General features: G+C 57.5%; 1 protein-coding gene across 3 annotated transcripts; it reads left to right on the forward strand.

Annotated features, from left to right (window-relative positions):
- The first annotated feature begins 498 nt into the window (after nucleotides 1–498).
- On the forward strand, nucleotides 499–15,827 carry VEGFA (vascular endothelial growth factor A). 3 transcript variants are annotated; one of them, XM_060189837.1, is made up of 8 exons: nucleotides 499–1,436; nucleotides 4,733–4,784; nucleotides 7,590–7,786; nucleotides 8,464–8,540; nucleotides 8,877–8,906; nucleotides 10,624–10,770; nucleotides 11,800–11,931; nucleotides 13,913–15,827. In XM_060189837.1, exons 1-8 carry the CDS (start codon nucleotides 1,371–1,373, stop codon nucleotides 13,932–13,934), a joined length of 723 nt encoding a protein of 240 aa, XP_060045820.1. In that variant the 5' UTR covers nucleotides 499–1,370; the 3' UTR covers nucleotides 13,935–15,827. The 3 variants fall into 3 exon arrangements, with proteins under 3 accessions (XP_060045820.1, XP_060045822.1, XP_060045821.1); XM_060189839.1 differs by lacking the exon at nucleotides 499–1,436 and adding an exon at nucleotides 1,753–1,831; XM_060189838.1 differs by lacking the exon at nucleotides 499–1,436 and adding an exon at nucleotides 1,932–2,094.
- The last annotated feature ends 527 nt before the right edge of the window (nucleotides 15,828–16,354 follow it).

Consider the following 16,354-nt stretch of genomic DNA (forward strand, 5'->3'; position numbering starts at 1 on the left):
CTACGGCCCTTTCTGCAGAGAACCGCACTTTCCCGTCCCCTTTCCCGCGAATACCCCGTGTCTTGGGGGATACAACGAGGGACATTTTTCAGAGTGTGAACCTTAGTCGGTGGTCGCGCTTTCCGAGGCGTGTGTGTATGGGGGGAGGGGGGGTGAGACTGCAGCTCCTCCCCCGGGGCGTGCCATGGGCGGGGCCTATGCTGGGCGGTTCTAAAACCCCCTTTTTTTTCAGTCGACTGGTAGCGGTGGGGATAGCAGAGGCTTGGGGCAGCCAGGCTGCGAGGAGGCCGCGGCGCGGGAGGCGAGTGCATCCGGCAGGAGTCGCGGCGGCCAGGCTGACGGACCGGCGGGGTCGCCAACGAGGGGCTCCGCGCTGGAATTCCACTCTCAGCCACCCGGGGCTCACCTCTCTCCTTTCTTTTCTTCCTCCCACCCCCCTAGACATTTAAGGGGAAAAAAAAACCCAAACCGTAGTCTTTACCATTTTAATTTAATTTATTTTATTTTTTGCTTCCCACTCCCCGCTTAAATCAGACCGGCCGTTCGGAGGACTTGCTCCTTTGCTCTCTCAAATCACTTCGGATTTTTTTTTTTTTTTTTGGAAAGCGGGAGAAAGAAGAAAGAGGGAGCAGGAGCTCCAGAGAGAGAAGTCGAAGACGAGAAAGCGAGAGAGAGAAAGCGAGAAAGAGACAGAGACGGGGTCAGAGAGCGCGCATGGGCGAGCGAGCCGCCAGAGGGACAGGAGCAAAGTGAGTGACCTGCTTTTGGGGGTGACCGCCAGAGCGCGGCGTGAGCCCTCCCCCTCGGGATCCCGCATCCGACCGGCGGCGCTGACGGACAGACAGACAGACACCGCCCCCAGCCCCAGCGCCCACCTCCTCCCCGGCGGGCGGCCGACAGTGGACGCGGCGGCGAGCCGCGGGCAGGAGCCGGAGCCCGCGCCCGGAGGCGGGGTGGAGGGGGTCGGGGCTCGCGGCGTCGCCCTGAAACTTTTCATCCAACTTCTGGGCTGTTCTCGTGCCGGAGGAGCCGTGGTTGGCGCAGGGGCAGTCGAGCCGAGCGGAGCCGGGAGAAGTGCTAGCCCGGGCCGCCAGGAGCCGCAGTCCGAGGAGGGCGAGGAGGAAGAGGAGAAGGAAGAAGAGAGGGGGCCGCGGTGGCGACTCGGCGCTCGGCAGCCGGGCTCATGGACGGGTGAGGCGGCTGTGTGCGCAGACAGTGCCCCAGCCGCGCGCGCGTCCCAGGCCCCGGCCCGGGCCTCGGCTCCGGGAGCCAGCGGAGCCCGCCTGGGCGCCGACGAGAGCGGGCCGCCCCGCAGCCCGAGCCGGAGAGGGAGCGCAAGCCGCGCCGGCCCCGGCCGGGCATCCGAAACCATGAACTTTCTGCTCTCCTGGGTGCATTGGAGCCTCGCCTTGTTGCTCTACCTCCACCATGCCAAGGTAAGCGGCCGCCGCGAGCGCCTCTCCCTGCTGGGGATGTGCAGGCAGGCGGGCGGGCGAGCGCGCGCGTGGGGGCTCCGCGCCTCCCGAGGGTCCCGGGGCTCCGCGCGCGCCGCTGCCCCTCCTGCCCGGCTCCGGGGGGGAGGGGGCGCGCGCGGGGTGGGAGGGCACCGGGCTGGAGTCTCGCCGCCCACGCGGGCCCTGCCCACCCACCGGAGTCACCGCACGTACGATCTGGGCCGAGCGGCGGAGGGCGGGAGCCGGAGGAGGAGGAGAGGCCGAGGGGGTTGGGCTTGCGCTGCGGCGGGCGGCTGAAGTTTGCTCCCGGCCGCCGCTTGGGCTCCGACCGACTGGAAGTCCGGGCCGCGGGGGCGGGCGCGGGAGCCCGGCTATGGGTGTGTGTGTGTGTGTGTGTGTGTGTGTGTGTGTGCTCGGTGTGTGTGTGTGTGTGCTCGGTGTGTGTGTGTGCTCGGTGTGTGTGTGTGCTCGGTGTGTGTGTGTGTGTGTGTGTGTGTGTGTGTGTGTGTGTGCTCGGACCTTGGACCGAGGGAGGGCGGGGAGCGCGGAGGGGGCAGGGCGCAGACGACAGAGGGGGGCTCGCTGTCACCGCCGCCGTATCTCTCAGGCCCTGGCCGCGAGTTTGGAGAAAAGTTTTGAGGTGGGTGGTTACGGGGACCCTCCACCACACCTCTCCGCCTGGCCACCTGCGCCGCGCCACCCCGGGCCGCCCCGCTCGCGTCCCGCTGGGTGCCCGCCCTCCCCCGCCCGGTCGGGCGCGCGCGGCGCGGAGCCGATTACATCAGCCCGGGCCTGGCCGGCCGCGTGTTCCTGGGGCCCGGGCGAGCGGGGAGCCCCGGCGGCCAGCGCACCCCTCCCCCCGGCCCCCGGCGGCGGGAAGGTGACCTCCCGAGGCGGCCCCGGCTGGGCTACCCGGAGCCACCCTCCAGCGCCAGCCGCCTGCAGCCGGGCCCCTTGAGGCGCCGGGACGCGTTTCCTGAAGCCCCTTCCTCCGCTCCCTCTTTCATCCAGGCTGGCGGGGAGCGCGCCCCTGCTACCCTAGAGTCTTGCCGCCCCTCGGTGGGGGAAGGCACGTACAACCCCTCTCCGACCGAGCCCTGGAGAAGGACGGCCGCTGTCAGAGGTCGGGGTGCCCCAGGCCCATCCGGGTGCTTTGTCGAGCCTCTCCCTAAAGTCCCGACTGGGTGACAGTCGGCGTCCGTCCCCTCCCCCACACTTGGAGCGAACTGCGCTTCGGCATTTGGGGAGAGGGGTGGGAGAACGGGACCACGAAAGGAGGGTCAAGAGTGTCATTACCTCTCCCCTTCTCCCTTTACGCTTTTTTGGGGGGAGATTTGAAACCAGCTGTGACATGGGCAATGTGGGACTGGCCCCCCTGGGAACCTTTGGCCGGAGCCCCTGCCAACCCTGCAAACACACTTTGTCCAGGTGGCATGGGGCGTGGGGGCAGGAGCAGGTGGTTTTCTGGAACTCCAGGTTTGCCCACCCAACTCGTGTCTCAAGGCCACCTGAGGGGGTCCTGGCCTGCTGTTCCCTAGGCCACAGAGTCCCCTTGGAGAGAGACAAGGAAGGAAGTGGGCTGGCTTCCCTGCTGCCACCCGTAGTTCCTCAGACCCTGGCACAAAGGCCTTGGCTCCTGGCCTCCAAGTTGGGAGGGGGAGGGGGAGGAGCGGCTGCCTGGCCAGTGTGACCTTCAGAGGCCCCCAGAGAAGGGCACCTGGCCCCTCCCCACCCAGAACTAACCGTCCCTCTTGGTACCCCTTGACTTTAGAGAGGCTGTGAAGTTTCTGTCCCTTTTCCTTGTGGGGACCCCAGGAAGAGTGGAGGGCATGGGTGGACTGCTGACCCTTAGGGCACCAGGGGCTGTTCTGGGGATGGGAAAGGGGCAGACACCGGGTGGAGTGCTTGCTTGGGGGAGCAGGAGTGAGAAGCTGTTACCAGGACCTTGGAAACTGTTATCTGACCTTGGCCCTGGGGGCATTGCTGGGGGACTTGGGGCTCCTTTGGGGTGTGTGGGAACGGGAGAGAGTGAGAGACAGACTGCCAGACTCCCTCTTCTGGCAGCTCCAGTGGGCTCTAGGGCCCCCTTCCCCTCAGGTTCTGCCCAAGAGAGGGGCAGTTGGGGTGAGAGTGGGATGAGGCCTGGAGCCCCTGGGAGGGGTGAGGAGTGGCCTTTGCCTGCAGGGTGCTGTCAGGTCCACATGGCTGGGCTTGTTGACCTTCACCACTTGTGGGGAGGGGAGGACTGAGCTGGAGGGGGTGGGGAGAGAAAGGGAAGCCTCTGGTCTAGGTAGTGTAGGGGGCCCCCTAGGGGTTGGGCAGTGCTTAAGGTGGCAAAGGCTTCCAGATTGCAGTGGAGGGAGGCTTTCAGGTGAGAGGGACTCTCCTAGAAACTCCTGAGGAGGCAGGAGGGAATGTGTGAGACTCTTTGGAAATAAATTCTTGCTAGCTCTGGTCAAACTAGTGCAGGGCAAGAGGGAAGAAGAATAACCTCAGGGTTAACTTCAAAGCAACTTGTAGATTTGCTGAATATTCCTGAGTAAGAGTTTGGATGGGGGAGGGTGGTTGGTGCCCTTCGGCCCCCCCCCCCCCCAGCTCCAGCTCACCCTGGTATTTGTCATGTCAGCAGGAGAAGGTCACCATGCTGTTGTTCTCACCCCCCAGTCCTTCCTTCCTGCCCTAGTCCAAATTTGTCCTCCTGTTTGACCTTAATGCCTACCCACAGCTTGGACACTTGGACCAGGGGATCACAGGCTGAGGGTTCACTCAGCAACGCGCCAGGCCAGTGAGAACCAGCAATGGGAAGTGTGGGGAAGGGGCAGGGTCCCAGACAATGTCGCACTTGGGCATTTTTCTCCGGAGGTGTGCTCCCCACCCCCTAATATCTGATTAGTCGTGCTTTTCCTTTGGCTTCAGAATTGGAGCTGCTGTCCTGTGGCTGGAAGGTGGGTGGCTCAGCAGGTAGACTGCATGTTTTTTGCAAGCCTGAGGCCCAGGTTTGAGCCTAGGACTGCGAATGCTGAGGTAGAGCTCTCAGTCACACACAGAGACACACACACACACACAGACACACACACACACACACAGAACTGGAGGTGGGCAGGGTTCTGTGCTGTGGCGCGTGCCCCCCTCCCCAAACTAAGCCCTGCTCCACTTGGAAGCATTGGAACAGTTTGAGGCTGTGTAGGCTGGGAGGGACAGGAGGAGGAGGGGGCTGGTTCTCTGGGCCTGTATCCTACCCAAACCCATGCCTCCCCCCTTTTTTTTTCTGTCTTCAGTGGTCCCAGGCTGCACCTATGACAGAAGAAGGAAAGTCGAAATCCCATGAAGGTGAGTTCCCCAGGGCTCTTGAACCAGGAGCCCCTGATGCCCTCTCCTGGCTCATTCTTTGCTTTCCAGGTCTGTGGCAGGGAAAAGGGAAGGGCTGCAGGAATATGAGGGTTAAGAAAGGAAGAGTCGAGTAATGTGAGACTAACCCTTCTGGCCTGGAGTTGGAGAGAGAGTGCTGGCCTCACCTGGAAATGGGACTTTTGCAGCCTTTTCCTTTTGCTCTTCCCTGTCTGTTTTGATTTGGAGAGGGAGTTCTGAGCACTAGCCAGGAGGTGCTCAAGGCTTCCAGATGTCGGGGGAAGGTGTCCTATGTCTTCCCTGCTCCCAGGAGAGAGTGGATATCCCATGTCATTTGCAACCCAACCATTGTCCCACCTGTGGGAAGGGGCCATGTTCCTTGCTGACCATGGAGCTGGTTGTGCATAAGCTGGGGGTACAGAGGACCCAGCCTCCTGGACCCTTCCACCCCCACTTCCACTCCACCCACACCCAGTTTTCATTCCTTTGGGAGTAGAGAGAGCAGAGCCAGCCCTCCTGTTAGAGTGAGAATTAGGTGCCATGAACTTCCCTCCCAGGCCAGCAGAGGGCTAACTGTAGCTCCTAGGCGCCCCGCCCCCCTGCCCAGCCAAGGAGTCTGCCTGCCTTTTGTTCCGCTGTGGTTTGGTCTGTGGGATCCTCCCATTCCTCTTAGGGCGCCCTGGCTCTCCCCATCTTTGAATGTGGCCTGGACGCCAGCCTAGGGGGAGGCTGAGCACCACGCCCCCAGCTCTCCACCCCTGAGGAGGGAAGGCCCTGGGGTCTTGCTCCAGGCCAATTTCCCTGACAGGGATCCAAGGTGGCTGGGGTTGTGGCCAGGCCCAGGTGAGGTCCACCCGGTTCTGCCTCCCTCCTCACCATTCTTCAGGTGCATTCTCCTTGGCCCAGGGCCCAGCTTTCCAGTCAGTCCACCACCCTGCCACTGACACCAGTGGTCTTTATTTGCTGGAGAAAAGGTTGCTTTCTGGAAACAAAAAAGCTCATGAGAGGAGTGTATGTGTATGTGTCTTTCCTGTAGGCGACAGACTAGGAGGGAGGGTGCAGGAAAACTGCCCCTCCCCCCTCCCCCAGGTTCTGAGGTGTCAGAAGAACTTGTCTACCATACACCCAAGTGGGCCCCCACCACCTTGACCCTGGCCAGTTCTTTCTGCTGTCCTCTCCTGGGCCGCCTCTGTCTCCAGGCTAGAGAACTCTAGATTCAGTTGAAGCAGCTTAGAAAGGGGCATCCTAATAGTCTTTTTCATTGACACTTGTTTGCCCTAACCCTTTTAGGAGAGATATTCTGTGTGCTTGTGTGGAGAGAGCACATAGAGACCCAGGTGAGGCCGGGGCTGGCTGGGGCCCCTCTTATTCTCCTTTCTGCTTTCCCACCTATACTCTCACCTGTACTCCCTTCAGCTCCTCAGTTCTCTCTTTGAGGAGCAGTGGGAGTCTCTGGGGAGAGAATGGGGGGGTGGCATTACAGATATCTTAGCGGGCCCCTAAGCCTTTTGGACCAAGGAGGGTGCTATCCTTAGGAATGGGAACAGAAGACACACCCCTGGTGCCAGCCTTCACTTTGTTGCCTGTAGAGATGAGGCCATTCCCCTCACACAGATGCCAGAATCTGAGGCTCAGAGAGGAAGGTCACAAGGAGTCAGGACCAGGGCCTCGGCCTCCCCTTGCACTGCTCCTTCCCTCTGCTGGGGACAGGATTCCTCTGTGGCAGCAATGGTGGAGGCGTGTGATGGGGAGTGGTGGACTGGGCCACAATTTGAAGTTGTCATTCCGGGAGTCCTGAGTTTATTTATTCCCAAGGGCCCCGCCCCTGTGGCCCAGAATTACCCCTTCATGCTTCGATGCACCCCTGGCTCCATGGTCAGCCTGGGAAGCTGTCTTTACCCTGGTCTCCCTCCAAATCAGCTTCTAGAAGTGCTCTGTGGCTGCAGAAGCAGCCTCGTTTTTTCCATGATGCAAGCAGTTTGCCCTTCTGGGCAGGGTTATCGGTGGCTGGCAGGACCTGCACAGTGTGCCCGCCCATTGTCACCTGTCGGTTCCAGGCGGGCCCAGTCTCTGTGCTGAAGTCTGCTACTTCCTCAGGCCAGGTCAGGGAGGGGGGTCTGGCAGTGGCAAGGCATCTCTGGAAACTTCCCCTGTGGTCCCATTGGGCTGGTTCAGGAGGGCTCCCATGGCAGATCTGAGCTGAATTCTGCCACTTCTGCATTGTGGCGATGGGGCACATCCCTCTCTGAGACTCCAGCTCCCTATTTGTAAAATAGGTGTCTGAATAGAGCCTCATAGTCTCATATGGGGAGACTGAAATGATAGCGAGGTGTTGATAGGTATGTCTGATGTCACAGTGGCAGCTGCGGGGAGGGCGTGAGGTGATGAGGAGTAGTGGGCAGACCTGGCTAGCCATCCCCTCAAAGGAAGCTTAGAGCATTCCCAACAGGTAGGCTCACCTGAAGATTGTCCTCCCTTGTGGCTCCAGCCAGTTGCCGCATGAGGCAGGGGCCCTTCTGTGACAGACCATCTCCCTTGGAAGCTGATAATGGCTTCAGGTGATCTTTGAACTGAAAACAGGCCTTACCAGTGCTGATGGTGGCAGGCTTCAGGGAGGACTTCAACCTGCCGACAGCCCTAGGGACTTAAGTTAGTTGTTTGGAAAGACTGAGGCTGATAGTGGGTTACTTGCCGGAGAGCCCTCCCTGAGGAACAGCCTGCCAAGGGTGGCCAGGGATAGGCACTGACCCCCGTCAGACTCACGTGCAACCACCCCCTCCCATGTAGTGGTGAAGTTCATGGATGTCTACATGCGCAGCTACTGCCGTCCAATCGAGACCCTGGTGGACATCTTCCAGGAGTACCCTGACGAAATCGAGTACATCTTCAAGCCGTCCTGTGTGCCCCTGATGCGCTGTGGGGGCTGCTGCAACGATGAGGGCCTGGAGTGCGTGCCCACGGAAGAGGCCAACATCACCATGCAGGTGGGCATGTAGGCAGTGGGTGGGGTCTGGAGGCGGGGTGCAGTGGGCTGCTCGGTCTGGCTCCCGCCCCGAGTCAACCAAGGAAAGTGTGTGGATCCTGGGAAAAGATTTCCCAGCCATCCTTGACCGCCTCCTCGCTCTGGCCTTCGGTGCCCGGGCTCAAGAGGATGCTGACCCTGTCTTCTTCTCTGGGAGGAGAGGGCCTTCCCTCCCTGGGGGTCTGAATAGGGAACTAGAAGAGCTTTGATGTGCTGACAGTTTAACAAAAGCAACTTGCTGGTGCTACCCAGTGATGGGGCACATCTCAGCCTGTACAGGCAGGAGGGAGTTCTAAGACACAGGGCGGGTTGGTGCTCAGGGAGAGGCCGAGAGGGGTGAGAGGAGGTGAGGGATAGGGAGTGGTGAGAACCCAGGACCTGAATTCCCAGCCTGCCAACCCTTGCAGTAGTATCTGCCCTCAGGAGGAGCAGGGGCTCCTCGAGGTTAGCAGGGCTGGGGGAGGTGGGGTGGGCCTGAGGCTCTCTCTGGCTAGAGCCCGTGGTCCCCCCGCTACCTCCACCACCCACCCCTGCTCTGCAGAACCCCTGGGTGCTGAGTGGCCTGAGCCACGGGGGTGTCCCACCTGGGTATGGCTGGCTGGGTCACTAACCTCTGTGCTTTGCTTCTTTTCCTTGCAGATTATGCGGATCAAACCTCACCAAAGCCAGCACATAGGAGAGATGAGCTTCCTACAGCACAACAACTGTGAATGCAGGTGAGTCTCTGCACCTAGCTCGTGGCTGCTAGGCATCTGTTTTGAGCCAGGGTCTGGCACCTTCCACCTGCTAGCCTAGTCCTACCTGCCAAATGCCCAACTTTGGGCATTCAGATTTCATTTCACTGTGCCTCAGTTTCCATATATTCAAACAGGCACAATAACAGTGCGTATCTCACGGCACATACTATTTTATTAGTAAGGACCAACATACAAAGAGACTGAAACTGTGCTGATAAATCATGAATTGACTTTATAAGGTTTTTATTGTTATCACTGTCACCTTCTGAAAATGCCTCTCTGTTTTCTTCTCGTCTCCTTCCCTACCCTCTGCAGACCAAAGAAAGAGAGAGGAAAGCAAGAAAAGTAAGTGGCTATAATTTTAACTCTTCTCCCTGTCCTTGGCTGGTGGTCTTGGTTTGGGGCTTTTGGTTTCCTCTCTCGGAGTGTCTGATGGCACCATTTGGTCAGGGAGTTGGTCTCCTGGGAACTTGTCATGGCTGCATTGGGATGGAGCAGATTCTAGAATTATGGTTCTGGAGTTAGTGACACACCTGCCCTGGAGCCTGGAGGTTCCTTTGGAAGAGATGACGTGTTTCAGGCCTCCAGGTCATTCTGGGCCGGGACTTCAGGTTTGGTGTGTTGAAGGCAGTGTGGACACAGGTCTGTTCTCGTTTCCCATCACCCCCAGCAGGGAGAGCGTGCAGGAGGCAGAGGGGCCGGCTTTTCCGTGTCAGGGGAATGACCTCTGACGGTGGCTGGCATGGCACAGCAGGTGGATTGGGGATTATTGTGGCTCCTGCCTTCCCGTAGCTGTGAGGCAGGCAGGTGGGGGACACAGCTCTCTGGGCTGGGGGAGAAAGAGCTTAGTGTTGGTCTCTTTTTGAGGTTTCCAGCTGCTCAGTGTTGAGGTCTAGGTCAGGATGGGCCAGCTAGCCTTCCAGGGAGGAGGTGCAGAGAAATGGAGACTGAGAGAGAGAGAGCACCTGTGCCCTTCCCTCCCTCCCCCCACCTGTCCTATCTGCCCCCACCACTCTGGGGACTTTGAAATGCCACCCTCAGTCCTCAATGCTTTGCTTCTTCCTAAGTCCCCAGCTTTTGGGGACTGGCTACGAGGACAGTGAGACTAAGAGGGAGAGAAAGAGCGAGTGTGTGTCTGTGTGTGAACCTCTCTCCTCCCTGGTGGAGCAGACTCGCCTCCCCCCTCATTCCTTCCCCTTCTGAGGGGCATTCTCCTGGACTTGGGAGCTGTCAACAATCCCAGTTCCCTTGAGGGGGACAGGCTTCAGCCTGCCTTCTCTCCCCCAGCCCCCCTTGCCCACTCCCCAAATGCCTGTGTTGCCCATGGGGACTGTGCACGGCTCGCCTGGGCTCGGGAGTCTGGTGAGATGGTATAGCAGGCTTTGGCAAGCTGGCGGGGGGAGTCCCTGCCAAGTGCCACCTGGCCCCTCCTCCCCACGCCTCCCTAACTCCCACCGCAGCGCCCGCCTGCGGCTCTGAGGACACCCGTCATCCTCTCAGTCCAGGTAATGGCAGAGCTGCCTGGCTCCTTTCATGTGCCACCCTTGGTTCCCTGCCAGCTCCCAACGGAACTGCTTTCCCACACTGGGATCCACAGAACCTGTACTCCTGGGGGAAACCCCAAGGCCGAGAGGGCTCAGAGTCTGGCATGCCCCCTTCCCTAGTCAGGTCTCCCTTCTCCCTGTATTCTCACTCACCTTTACTAGCCCCCTGACCTTCAGGGTCAGAGGAGTCCAAGATTGCTGGGCTAGGATCAGCCTTTCAATGAGCACGGAAGCCTCTGGGTGTTGTGCCTGCCACCCAACCCCTGCTTCCCACCCATAGCCCTGTAGGGGCAGAGTGGCAACTCACCAAATTGAGAAGGATCCACTGGGTTCCTATCGCCCCACCCTGTGTGTGTGTGTATGTGCACACATGCATACCTACCTATCCCCCCATTCTAGAGGCCCTGCCCTGCTCACTGTTGCTTTCCCTCTCCCCCCCCACCCCCACCCTGCCCCCACCCCCTGCTCCCTCTCCCTCTTTCTCTCTCTCTGTCTGTCTCTGTTTTTTTATTTTCCAGAAAATCAATTCGAGGAAAGGGAAAGGGGCAAAAAAGAAAGCGCAAGAAATCCCGGTATAAATCCTGGAGCGTGTACGTGGTGCCCGCTGCTGCCTCATTCCCTGGAGCCTCCTTGGCCCCCAGTCAGACTTCTGCCTGCAGAGCCCTGTAACCCTGCCTCCCCCGATCCCCACACCCACACCCATTGTCTCCCCTGCCCCCAGCCCCAGTGTCTCTCTCTCACTCTCACTCTCACTCCACTAATGGCACCGATGGGTAGACGTGGTGGTGGCGATATGGTCCAGGGCTGGGTTGGGATGGGGTGGGTGGGCAGAGCAGGCCTGGAGGATTGGGGTAGGGGACTCTGGCTTGGCTGGGCACTACCTTTCTCTCACTCACTGGGCACTGGTGGCGGGCCCTCATTGGCATAGGTGCCTGCTCACCCGACTGGTTTCTACCGCTCTGAGCTTCGGCACTTGTCCGGGTGGTGGTGGGGGTGGGCTGGTGTGGCGTGAAGAAGGGGCAAGTTTGGTGTTGATTCAAAGGAAGTGTTTGAGTGGGGCTGCTACCACGTGGCCTTGCTCAGGCTCTGCTTGTGAACCTGAGGCCTCTGGAGTGGGGCCCCTGTTCCAGCCCAGCCCATGGCACCCCCAGAAACCTCCCTGTAGATGGCCTCTTTCTCTGGACTGAAGACAGAGTGGCCTGGCCTGGGGACACTGCCTCTGGGTTTATCCCAGCAGGGGTGGGGGAGGGGCCTGGGTGTGAGCCCTGGCACAGAGAGAAGGTGGCCCCCGACTTGCCATCCCCAGCAGGTGAAGAGTTGAGGTGTGCTCTTTGAGGTGGGGTAGGGTGGGTGGGAGCCATCAGGGCCTGGTGGCTCGAGGCTTGCCTTTGTTGCCACGGGTCAGCCCTTGCCCTCTTGGCAGCCCTGCCCTTGTACTCTCTGCTTGTCTGTGCTCACATCTCCCAGTGGGCAGGCATCTTAGCCAGTGCTGCCTCTTTCTGCTGCTCTCTCTCTTCTTCTGGAGCACTTGGATCCTTCCAGGGTGTGGAGATGTGTGGGGGCCATTGAGCTGGGTCGGGGTGCAGCTGTGGACATGTCAGGGGGTGTTGCATGGATATATATATATATATATATATTTTCTCTTTCTCTGCTGATGCTCTAGCTTAGATGTCTTTCCTTTTGCCTTTTTGCAGTCCCTGTAGGCCTTGCTCAGAGCGGAGAAAGCATTTGTTTGTACAAGATCCACAGACGTGTAAATGTTCCTGCAAAAACACAGACTCGCGTTGCAAGGCGAGGCAGCTTGAGTTAAACGAACGTACTTGCAGGTTGGTTCCCAGAGGGCGAGTGAGTCAGAGAGGGGCTTTGCACAGAGATGGGGAGAGAGAGAGAGATCATCCAAGAGGGGCCAGCTGCTTGCTCAGCTTCTAGCTGCCTACCTGGTGACTGCTAACTTCTCTGTCCGCAAGGCCCCCGCCGGGGGTGGCAGGCACTGGTCCGGCCTGGCGGGGGCTGTGCCGAGGTCTTCCTGGTTGCTTGAGTGGGTAGGCTGGTGTGACTTCATGTGGCGGACGCAAGCTGAGTGTTGTGTCCTGTGGTCCTACTCGTGGTGGCTGTTGGTCCTGATGTTGTCATTACTACTTTGGCTACTAATATGGAGGAGGGCTCCTCCCTAATGTGTGGGGAGCTGGTGAGTGCCCTCTGAAATCTGGACTGCTGAGCTTCCTGTCCCTTCTGTGTTTCTCCGTGGGGACAGGGTTGAATGAGTCTCTCCTTAGGCTGGGGTCCCAAAAGGGCATGGGCTCTGGCTGTTCGTTTGGGGGTGGGGGGGGTGATGATTCTTTGGACATGGGTAGATTTCATATCTGAAGATATTAGAGATCTTTAGTGCTCCAGTAGTTACTATTCTAGGTGACAACCCCAAGCAGTCCCCCTCCCCCCAGCCCTCATTTCTAAATGTCCCTCCCCTGGAGGGAGGGGTCTTGTCCACTCTCCAGGTTATGAACGGTTATGAACTCCTCCTACCCAGGCCTGTTTTAACTTAGCCGTGTGTCCCCTTGCCATTATCTGTATCTTTGTCTCTTGTCCAAAGCATTGCCGAGTGTGTGAGTAGATGTGTTACCAGACTCAGCAGGACAGCACAGGAGCACAGGGCCCCGTCGGGCTGCTGGCCATCTTCAGATGCCTTGATGGGCTTTTTTGTTAGTCTGGCCTGTACTCAAGGCAGGGGGATCCCCAGGCAGGGCCGCAGGACACTCAGCTTCACACATGTCCCTGTGACTTGTGGGTGTCCAGGGGACATTGGGGACTAGGTCACAGGATGCAAATGTGGGGTGCCATCTATACTGTACGGAGTTAAGAAGTATATACTCTTGGCGGGGTGGTTCACCCTCCTTTGCTTAACTCCTGGACTAGATGGGGTGTGGGGGGGTCCCCTTCCTCCCCTAGGCAATGAGTGACAAGGGGCTTAGCATTTTAGGGTTCATGCAGTGATGATTCTGCAGGGAGTAGAAAGGAGGATGTCTGGAGTCACCAGCCTCCAGAGGCCTCCTATAACCTCCCTGCCCTGGCAGTATGTTGGGGGGAACTTGAAGGAGGCCTAGGGTCCTGATTCCCTGGTTCCCAGAAGGGCAAGGTTGGCTCTGGCCCCTGCTTAGGGGTCAGCCAAGGAGGGGGAGAGGCAGTCAGCTCCGAGGCACAAGGAGAAGGGGCTTAGTATCTCCCTTGCTTCCTTGGGAGCAGCACAACCACTCAGTCTCTTCCCCTGCCGACAGCATGCTGGGAAAGAGAGGCAACCAACACAGAGTCCCAGAGAGGTGACCCGTGGCTAGGAAGGGAGAGTGTCCCTTGGGAGTTTCACCTGCCTTTTTGCTGATTCCCTTGGTCCCACTCTGGCCACCCACCAGCCCTTCAGTGTCCAGCAGACCCTATTCTATAGTCTACATGCACTTTGTTGCCTTGTAAACCGTCTCCACGTCCATGTCCGTGTCTTGTCTCCGCCAGTTCAGAAGCTCTAAAGGGCAGCCTAGGAGCCCTGGGCGTAGCAACTACTCAGACTAGGGGAGAAGGGGAGATGGGGGTGGGGTGGGGTGGGGTGGGTGTTGCTCCAGGGCAGGGAGGGCAGGGGCTGGGCTTACCCTTGAAGCGGGACTCCCTGAGGCAGGACCATGCTTTCTTTCACCATCTCATCTGCTTCTGGACTGTCAGACGTGGCCAGGTCTGGGGCTCCCAGGTTGGGCAGGCTGGTGGCCTCCCCATCACATCTCCCCCTGTGGCCCTGACCCCCTCTTCTACTTCCCCTTCCTGCAGATGTGACAAGCCGAGGCGGTGAGCTGGGCTGGAGGAAGGAGCCTCCCTCAGGGTTTCGGGAACCAGACCCCTCACCGGGCAAGACTGATAGAGAAATCACGCCGCCGCTGCCACCACACCTTCACCATCGCCAGAACAACCCTTGATCCAGAAACTGAAATGAAGGAAGAGGAGACTGCGCAGAGCACTTTGGGGCCGGAGGGTGTGACTCCGGCAGAAGCATTCCCGGGCGGGTGACCAAGCACGGTCCCTCTTGGAATTAGATTGTCATTTTATTTCTCTTGCTGCTAAATCACCGAGCCCCGGAAGATTAGAAAGTTTTTATTTCTGGGATTCCCGTAGATACATCCACCCACATACATGCATTTATATATTATATATATATAAATAAATATATATATTTTATATATATAAAATATATATATTCTTTTTTTTTTAAATTAACATTGTAATGTTATTGGTGTCTTCACTGGATGTATTTGACTGCTGTGGACTTGAGTTGGGAGGAGAATGTCCCCACCCAGGTCCCAGTAGGGATGAGAGTGGGTGGAGAGACTCCAGTGTGATCTCTTTGTCCCTGTGAGGGAGACCAGGGTCCCCTGCCCCACCCAGGAACGTGGCTGGCCAGGGCACGGGGGCAAACATGACCCGCTTCTGGGAGCACCGACAAACCCAACCCTGGCCCCCGAGCCTCTGCCCTGAGACAAGTGGATGGAAAGACAGATGCGAAGGCGCAGGGATGGACAAGGATGCTGGTTCCGACCAGGAATCCGGGGAGCCTTGCAACACTGCTGTGCTTTGGGTGACCCCCTTCACATGCTGCACAGGCATCTTGCTCCCCGCCAGGGGCCCTACCTGGGCGATTCGGGAGCCCGGGCAACTTTGACCTACTCACCGGCTTCTGAGATGCCCAGGAGGCCACGGAAAGATGTCCCAGTGAAGAGAAGAGAGACATTGGTGGAAGGGTCCTGCCTAGGCCCTCTCCTTACTCCCCTTCCTGGAGGGAAGCCCAGGAAGGCCTGATGTCCTCAGACCATTGAAACCACTAGTTGTGTCCCTCCAGGAGACCTGGCTGTGTGTGTGTGAGTGGCTCACCCACCCTCCTCCATCCCCAACCCCGCCGACCGACCCTTCCTGCGGCACCGACAGATAGGGCCGGATCCCCGTGCCCGTCGAGGAGGCAGAGAAAAGAGAAAGGGTTTTATATATGGTACTTATTTAATATCCCTTTTTAATTAGAAATTAAAACAGTTAATTTAATTAAAGAGTAGGGTTTTTTTCAGTATTCTTGGTTAATATTTAATTTCAACTATTTATGAGATGTATCTCTATCTTGCTCTCTCTCGCTCTCTTTTATTTGTACTGGTCTTTGTGTACAGAAATTTATGTGTCTAATCTCTCTCTGATCGGTTACAGTCACAAACTTGTCCTCAACAGATATTTAATTTTGCTAACACTCAACTCTGCCCTCCCTCTCCCCCTTGCTCTCACCACACATTCCTTTGAAATAAGGTTTCAATATACATCTACATACTATATATATATTTGGCAACTTGTGTTTGTATATAAATATATATATATATATATATGTTTATGTATATATGTGATTCTGATAAAATAGATGTTGCTATTCTGTTTTTTATATGTAAAGACAAAACAAGAAAAAATAGAGAATTCTACATACTAAATCTCTCTCCTTTTTTAATTTTAATATTTGTTATCATTTATTTATTGGTGCTACTGTTTATCCGTAATAATTGTGGGGGAAAAGATATTAACATCACATCTTTGTCTCTAGTGCAGTTTTTTCGAGATATTCTGTAGTACATATTTATTTTTAAACAACAACAAAGAAATACAGATCTATCTTAAAAAAAAAGCATTTTGTATTAAAGAATTTAATTCTGATCTCAAAGCTCATCCTGGTTTCTCCTCCATTGAGTCCTTGTTCTAGGCTTCCTCCTGCCCCCACCCTCACCCCCCTTGGGGAACATGGCACTTGTCTGGGAAAGGGGCTTCCAGGTATGTAGGATATGGGGTGACCTTGTTCTGGAGGCCAGAGTTCTGTCTGGCTGGGACTGTCCTGGGGGAACCTTGTGTCCATCTTCTGTTGTGAATCGAGGGTGGGGAGGGGAGGGGAAGGGAGAGGTCTCCATGAATGGGGCTGCTTTCAGGAATCACGTGATCCAGCATCTGTTCCCTGGCCAAGGGTGGAATTGGCTGTAAGTCTGAGCTTGCTGCCCGGGGGACAGGAGAGGACTGGGCTTGGCTATGGGACTTTGTTGACTGCAGCAGGCTGGGGGTAGGAAGGAGGTATTCACTGGAGCCTACAATCCTAACTTTGTTTTCCAGAGGGTCCTAGAGTTCCTTGAGCCTCTGGGAGAGGAGAGGTCTCTGCAGCTTAGTTACCCACCTTGAGGCCCAGGCTTTTCTCACTTAGGT

This window comes from Erinaceus europaeus, chromosome 4, assembly GCF_950295315.1.
Source record: "Erinaceus europaeus chromosome 4, mEriEur2.1, whole genome shotgun sequence".
In the NCBI taxonomy this organism is placed as follows: domain Eukaryota; kingdom Metazoa; phylum Chordata; class Mammalia; order Eulipotyphla; family Erinaceidae; genus Erinaceus; species Erinaceus europaeus.

Excerpts from the sequence above, each read along its gene's own strand:
- VEGFA (XM_060189837.1), top strand. The coding sequence starts at position 1,371 with ATGAACTTTCTGCTCTCCTGGGTGCATTGGAGCCTCGCCTTGTTGCTC. Across the intron at positions 7,787-8,463 it reads AGGCCAACATCACCATGCAG|ATTATGCGGATCAAACCTCA; the intron begins GTGGGCATGTAG and ends TTTTCCTTGCAG. Across the intron at positions 11,932-13,912 it reads TTAAACGAACGTACTTGCAG|ATGTGACAAGCCGAGGCGGT; the intron begins GTTGGTTCCCAG and ends CCCTTCCTGCAG.